Raw genomic sequence first — 7,482 nt, 5'->3', positions numbered from 1 at the left:
CTAGGATTGTACATGAAAGGAAAGGAATTTTTTAAATTTCTTTTAAAAGTTTTAAAATATTGGCTAATTTTAATATACTTGAGAGCTATTAAAACTGGTCTGCTGTCTGAGATATAGTGTCTTGAGACACTATATCTTCGATCGCAAGTCGTTATGCATTTTCTGTCCTTCAGACTAAGCTGTTAAAGCAGGCATTCTGTTAATCATGTAGTGAAAACAAATTATGTTAAATGGCCAATCAAGAAGAATACATACGGCATCGCACCAAATCAAAAATAAAGATGAAGCGCCTGATAAGTCAAGAAGTAGATACACAAGTGGTGTACATAATACCGAGATGTGATGCAGACAGACATGACGTCAGGGAAAGCTGCCAGGCCCGGGGTGGGCATGGGGCAGCCCCGCGTCCATCCTTGGCTCTTCCATGCTGATTGACATGTGCATCCGTGCATGCATGTAGCACTTGGATAAAAATGTTAAAATAACAAATGACAGTCAGATATAAAATTAGTGTTTGTTTTAAGCATGTTTAAAGATTAAACCCTATATTCTCCAGCCACCAAGAGGACTGATCAAGGCGTTTGTACTTGTACAATAAGAATCCCTTGATCAGGTCTGTAAGGAAGCCACTGGACTTCAAGGTCAAGTGTGAGATACTCCTTTTCCAAGGATGCTGGACGCACTGCCCACGCGGCGCTGGGACGTGGTGCCGCAGCGCCCTCTGCTGGATGCGCGTGCGCACTGCGCCGTCAGTCCGGATTTCTGGGCATGGACCTTCTCATCTGGCATTTGAGGCTGGAAGTGGTTTCCTGGCCTTCATCGCCTGCAGATGTTTAAGCAACATTTTAATTTTAAACACAGCGAACACCTTGGGAATTTCCACTGTACGTTAATTCTCTGTATCAGTGGCCTTGTCTGGATCCTATTTAATAACTACGGGTTTTGGGGAATGGTCTTACACTGCAAATCTTAATTTGTATTCTTTCCTTCAATACTCATAATGCCATACTTTTTATCCGTCGGTCTTAAATATGTCCAGCAAACCTCTGGGTGTTCCCAAGACCCTTTCAGGGGCTCCATGAGGTCAAAACTGTTTTCATAATACTGTTAACCCGTTAATTGCCATTTCCCCAGTGTTGACACTTGCACTGATTGGGCAAAATCAACATCGTTGAAACAAGTGGGCACGAATCAAGGCAGGAATCGAGGCTGAGGCATCACATGCTCCTAGAAGTCCCTGTATCCTTCACCATCGTGCGCTTACAGTAAAAAAGAAAAAGAACAGAGAAATAAATACCATATACTAGTTTCACTTGAGAAGGTCCTCGATGAAGCCATAACAATTATTAACTTTATGAAATCGCAATCCTTGAGTACACGTCTTTTTAATATTCTCTGTGACAAACAGCTCTTCTGTGGCCTGCCAAAACACGGTGACCATCTTGAGGAAAAGCTCCTGTGCAGATGAGTTATGAACAGAACTAGCCACTTCTTTCATGAAATGCCATTCATGCGTGAAAGAATAACAGACAAATTATAATTATTTGGATTGGAGAGGTGGCAGGCATTTTCTCAAAAATGAACGGGTGAGGCTGATGTAGCCAGGAAAACAACGGACAGATTTTTTTTGCCAATACGTTTTCAACTAAAAAAAGAGAGAGAGGTTTTCAAAAATCAGTATCTTCCCGAGGAGGTTGGTAGCGATATTAACAAATGCGATATTAAAAATGCGATATTTTTTCGATATTGTAAATGAAATGTGGCAACATTTGGAAGATCTGCAAACTCAGCGAATCAGTCTTTCCCAGTTACTAGAGCATGATGTTAAAACCATTCAAATTGCAAGAGACACTAACGGATTTTTAAATCAGTTGTATATTTTTTTATTGAGGTAAAATTCACATAACATAAAATTCACCATTTTAACCATTTAAAACTGTACAATTCAATGGGATTTAGTACATTCACAATATTGTGCAACCATTACCCAACCTAGTTCCAGAACATTTCCATCACCCCACAAGGAAACCCTGTCCCAATTAGCAGTCACCCCTCATTCCCCCTCCTCCAGCTCCTGGCAACCAATCTGCTTTTGTCTCTGTGGACGTGCCTGTTCCGGACATGTCACATAAACGGAATCACACACCAGGTGGCCCCTGTGTCCGGCTTCTCTCACTGAGCATTGCGTGTTCAGGGTCCGTCCGCGTTGTGGAGAGTGTCAGCGCCTCGCTCCCTTTCATGACCGAGTAATATTCCTTTGTGTGGATGGACTACCATAAACACCATTGCGTTTATCCATTCATCTGTGATCCATATTTGGGTTTTTCTGCATTTTTGCCATTATGAATAATGCTGCTATGAACATTTGTGTACCAGTTCTTGTTTGAACACCTGCTTCCAATTATCTTGGGTATATACCTAAGAGCGGAATCTCTGGGTTATATGGTTTAAGTAGGTTTATGTTTAACTTTCTGAGGAACTGCCAGACTTTTCCACAGCAGCTGAATCATTTTACAGTCTGCCGTCGATGTATGAGGGTTCCGATTCCTCCGCATCCTCACCAACACGTATTTTTCTTTCCTTTTTGGTTTTTTTTACAACCATACTGGTGGGCGAAGTGGCATCTCACTGTGGTTTTAGTCTGCATTTCCCTAATGATTAAAGACATCGAACATCTCTTCATGTGTTTATTGGTGACACATCTATTTAAGTCCTTTGCCCATTTTTTATTTGGGTCACTTGTCTTTGTGTTGTTGAGTTGTGAGAGTTATTTATATATTCTGAATACGAGACCCTTATCAGATATATCATTTGCAAATACGTCGTACCATTGTATGAAATTCTTTTCACTCTCTTGATGGTGTCTTTTGATGCAGTAAGTTTTTAATTTTGATGAAGTCCAATTTATCTTCGATTTTTTCCTTTTCTTATGTCGTTTGTGCTTTCGGGCCATATCTAAGGTCTTGATGGGATTGCCAAAGCCAAGGTCATGAAGATAACCTTGTTTTACATGATTACCTCATGTTTTCCTCTAGGAGTTTAATAGTTTTAGGTCTTACGCTTAGTTCCTTGATCCATTTTGAGTTGATTCTTGTATATGGCATGAGGTAAAGGTCCAGCTTCGTTCTTTTGCATGTGGCTGTCCAGTTATCCCCGCCCCATTTGTTGAAAAGTTTATTCTTTCTCCATTGAATGGTTTTGACACCTTTGTCGAAATCAATTGACCATAAAGATGGGTGCGATAACTTCTAGACTCTCAATTCTATTCCAGTGATCTACACATCTTATCCTAGTACTATGCCATTTTGGTTACCTTACTGTGTAATAAGTTTTGAAATCCGGAAGTGTGAGTCTTCCAACTTTGTTCTTCTCTTTCAAGATTGTTTTGACTCTTCGGGGTCCCTTTCAATGTCATATGAATTTTAGGATCAACTTGTCCATTTCTGAAAAAGCAGTTGGAAGTTTAATAGAGAATTTTGATAGAGATTGCATCGAGTCCGTAGGTTTGGAGAGCATTGCTATGTTAACAATATTAAGTCTTTCGATCCATGAACATAGGATGCCTTTCGGTTTATTTAGGTTGTCTTTAGTTTCTTTCAACAATGTTTTATAGTTTTCGGCGTACAGGTACCTCACCTCTTCGGTTAAATGTATTCTTTTGATGCTATTGTAAATGAGACTGTTTTCTTAATTTCCTTAGAAATTAAGGAAATTGCTTAGAAATGTAATTTATTTTTCTATGTTGCTCTTGTATCCTATAACTTTTGCAAATTCATTTATGAGAGTGAATTTTTTTTTTTTAATGGATCTTTCAGTATTTTCTACTTTTAAGATCATGTCACCCGTGAAGAGAGGTATTTCCTTCTTCCTTTGGGTACCCTTTTTTGGTGACTGTTGCCTAACTGCCCTGGCCGGGACTTACCGTACAATGCTGAGTAGAAGTGACGAGAGTGGACATACACACAGTGGTCAGAGAGGCGACGGGCGAAGCAGTAACCCTCTCGCTCCTGGACTCGGCGCCGGGTGGCCCAGTCCAGGGGCGCTTCCTGGATACGTGTTCGGTGCCGCCGAAGCCTCTGTCTTCCCTGGGTGTTTGAGGACAGACGGCTTGTGCTTTGGGCTTATTTTCTTCCTCTGTGGTTTTCTCCCTGCAGTGATGGGCCGCAGAGTGTGAATTTTCATTCTTCACGTACGAGTCAGGGTCGAGTCAGCGCATACGAACGTGGTGGTAGCCATACACAGTTGGGCGTTTCTTCCTTTGCATAGACCTGTGGCACCACCTCAGCTCTTCGCCTCCATGAGGTCTTTAGAACCCAGTTCAGAAGCCCCTTACCCCAGGAAGGCCTCCCTGATAGCTCCACGTGACTTTCCCCTGTGACTTCATTCTCATTTCCATATGACTTCTTTGCGCAGTTCATGCTTCATAAACATTCAGGAACTTATCTCTGTGACATGTCCAGCGGCCCCAGGGCTTCCTCCTCTGATGGCGGAGCCTGGGTCTTTGGCCACCTTGGTATTTTCCCGAAGCATCCAGGAGGGAGACCCTAGGCTCTGTGACAGGATGGCCTGGCCGGGAAGTCAGTGCCAGCAACTGTCCTTGGGATCTGTCGGTCACCTGATTCACGCTGGCAACGGACGACAGGTGTGGGAAGCAGCAGGAGATTATTCTGCTGGCTTTGCTTACGCGTGAACTTATGCAGCAATTTACCGTTGGTGTTACGTGCACACGCAGACTCTGCATTCAGTGCAACCTCATTCTGCCACCTGGGCTCCTGGCTCCTCTCTGCACGTAACTAAGTAACATTCCCCACAGCTTCAGCTCGCCACTAACCCCCTCCCCCTGCCCGCTCATTCCTGGTTTTTATTTTGTAGGCGCTTGAATCATTATTTGGATATTAATAAAAACAAATCTTGGCTGATGCTAACCATCTGATTTCCTCTTTTTTTTTTTTTCATTTTGTTTTGTTTTGTTTCTGCACACATTTTCTTTAGCTTGAAATGGCGATTGAAAACCTCCAAAAAAGCGAAGGGATCACATCACACAAAAGCGGTTTACTCAACAGCCATGTAAGTGTATGTCGCCCCGGTGGTCTGCCCTGCTGTGCGCGTACCTTCACGGGCACATTTCAGACACGAGCAAAGGTGATGGAGAAACACCTCTAAGGTGCTGAAATGGGGGGGAGGCCCCGCGAGAGGGCTACATCCTCGAAAATATCCCTCCGCAGCGTGGGGGAGACGAAGGCAGGTGCTCCATCCGTACAGGGAGATGGTCACAGCACCTGCCTCTTCGGGGCGTCTTGTGGGGATGAGGTCGTTTAATATCCGTGACATGCTTCCAGCAGTGCCTGGCAGATCACAAGTACTACAACTAAAGTTAATACTAAAAGAAGCAACGATAACAAAAGATGGCACAGGATTGGGGATGTCGTAAAGATTCTTAGTTAAGTTTCCTGTGATCGGCATTTTGGAGAAAGAAAGGGTAATTTGAGAAAAGTGCAAAGCAACTCGTTCCCGATGATTCGGGCCGCGTGAGATCTGTGTCCTTCACTGCCTCCCGGGAAAGCCGTGGTCCTGGTCCCGTGCCAGGAGGTGCACAGCTTAGTGAGGCAGGACAGGGACGGAGGAGGTGACCGGCTATGAGTCAGCTGAGAGGAAAGCTCTGGACTCTTCACACCCCTCCCTTCCAAACACTCTCCATGGAGCTCAACACGTAACTGGAAATTGTCGGCTGGGCGTTTCGATCGTAGGACGGGCCACTGATGCTGGACCGGGCTGCTCAAGAGCTTAGGTTGGGACTTGACCCCCAATGCCATTCTCTTGAGAATTAAAGGATCGAAGGAAAACAAGGCCCTCTGAGTCACAACCCTGCGGCCCCGACGAGACTCCCATGACTGTTCAACGTCCAAAGTGAGGCGTGGCTCGGAAGGCAGCGGTTCGGGGCAGCAGCCCCGCTGGGGAAAGGCCTGGAACTTCCTCAGGCTCAGGCACGGCGGCCGCTCCGGGCACACGCGATAAGGGCCCCGTGCACCTCAGCCTCAGAGGCCGGTCACTGGAAGGAACAGCAGCCTCGCACCAGCTGTCTTGAAGGAAGAAGGCAAAACTGCATCAGACCCTGCCGAGGGACCCCCCAGGCTCGCGGGGCCGCGGTCGTGCTGGATGATGTCGCCCAGTCGGCACGTCTGGGGAGGGAAAACCTTCCGGGAGTGCTTGGATGGAACGCTCCCCGCCACCTGTCCCAAACTCACAGTGCACTGGGTAGAAAAGCCTACAGAATGAGTCTGTTCAGGGACAGGCGTTCTCCGGCTGTCAGTGGACAGGCGTGGCCGCGTCACGGCCCGCGGGCTCCGCGCAAGGCCATCCTGGGGAGAAGCGAGAGAGGCAGGCAGCGCGTGTGTCCAGCGCAACGTAAAATGTCAACGGGGACACGCCCGGCCGCTGGCCTCCGGCTGCGGGGCCGCGTCTGGCCTTCCTGGGCCGCTCTCACTCGTGGCTGGACTTTCCGAACTAGAAAACCTCTGCGTCCGTTTTCTCCCTGGTGACCTGTGGTTGAGTCACCTCCTTCCATCAGGAGCTGTGAGGAACAGGAGCTGGGCCAGCGATTTGGAATCAAAGGGAACAGAAGGAGGATCTTTCTAGAGAGCAGACCCCACAGCAGGTTGCAGCCCACCCGCAGCCGGTCCTGCAGACGTGAGGGCCAGAGGGAGGGGACAGATGAAGAGTGTGACCTGCCGCACAGATGGGCAGTGTGTCCTGCTGACTGACACTTGCCCCAGTTTCAACTGGCTGAGCTTGACCTCTGGCTGGCTGGCTACACTTATTCCTGACAGTTATTGCCAGAGCTGCCTACAGCTGAGGTCGCCCTACTGTCCAGCGGCACTGGCCACAGTCCCAGCAGCTTTGCCAGCCCAGCCTCGGGACAGACGAGCCTGGCAGCGAGACGCCCCAAGGGCTCGTTCTGCTGGTGGCTTCTCAGACCCCAGCGACAATGTCTCCCCAGCACCGGGACTGTGCTGAGCATGGGGACAAAACGAGAACTCATTCCAGGGAGTTTGGACTGGAGCACAGAAGCTCGGCAGGTGTGCGAGCAAACCCAAGTGTGCCTGGGACGCGGCGGGGACGTGGCAGGGACGTGGCGGGGACGTGGTGGGGACGTGTTGAGGAGGTGGCAGGGATACAGCGGGGAGGTGGCAGGGATGCACGGAAACGTGGCAGGGAGGTGGCAGGGACGCGGCGGGGAGGCCGTGGGGACGTGCCAGGGACATGGCAGGTACATGGTGGGGATGCGGCGGGGAGGCCGTGGGGACGTGGCAGGGACATGGCAGGTACATGGCAGGGACGTGGCGGGGACGTGGCAGGATCGCGGCAGGGAGGCTGGCTCGGGAGCCACGGCTGTCTCCGCGGAGCTGGGCCCCGCCATGCGCTGTCTGGGCCTGCGTGTGTGGCGCCGTGCCCGGAGCCCAGGAAGGCTGTCCAGTGCCCTCC

The 7,482-nt window shown here is 48.4% G+C and overlaps 1 protein-coding gene across 1 annotated transcript in view; it reads left to right on the top strand.

The window, feature by feature from the left end:
- The window catches only part of RFX2 (regulatory factor X2), a 52,467-nt gene that overhangs the window by 20,036 nt on the left and 24,949 nt on the right, over positions 1 to 7,482 (top strand). Inside the window, exons 5-6 of the mRNA XM_023538599.1 lie at positions 4,406 to 4,642; positions 4,993 to 5,067. Coding sequence (XP_023394367.1) covers positions 4,406 to 4,642; positions 4,993 to 5,067 — 312 coding nt within the window. The remainder of the gene's footprint in view (positions 1 to 4,405; positions 4,643 to 4,992; positions 5,068 to 7,482) is intronic.

This window comes from Pteropus vampyrus, unplaced genomic scaffold (genome assembly GCF_000151845.1).
Source record: "Pteropus vampyrus isolate Shadow unplaced genomic scaffold, Pvam_2.0 Scaffold226, whole genome shotgun sequence".
Taxonomy (NCBI): domain Eukaryota; kingdom Metazoa; phylum Chordata; class Mammalia; order Chiroptera; family Pteropodidae; genus Pteropus; species Pteropus vampyrus.
This window is presented reverse-complemented; position numbering and strand designations above follow the sequence as displayed.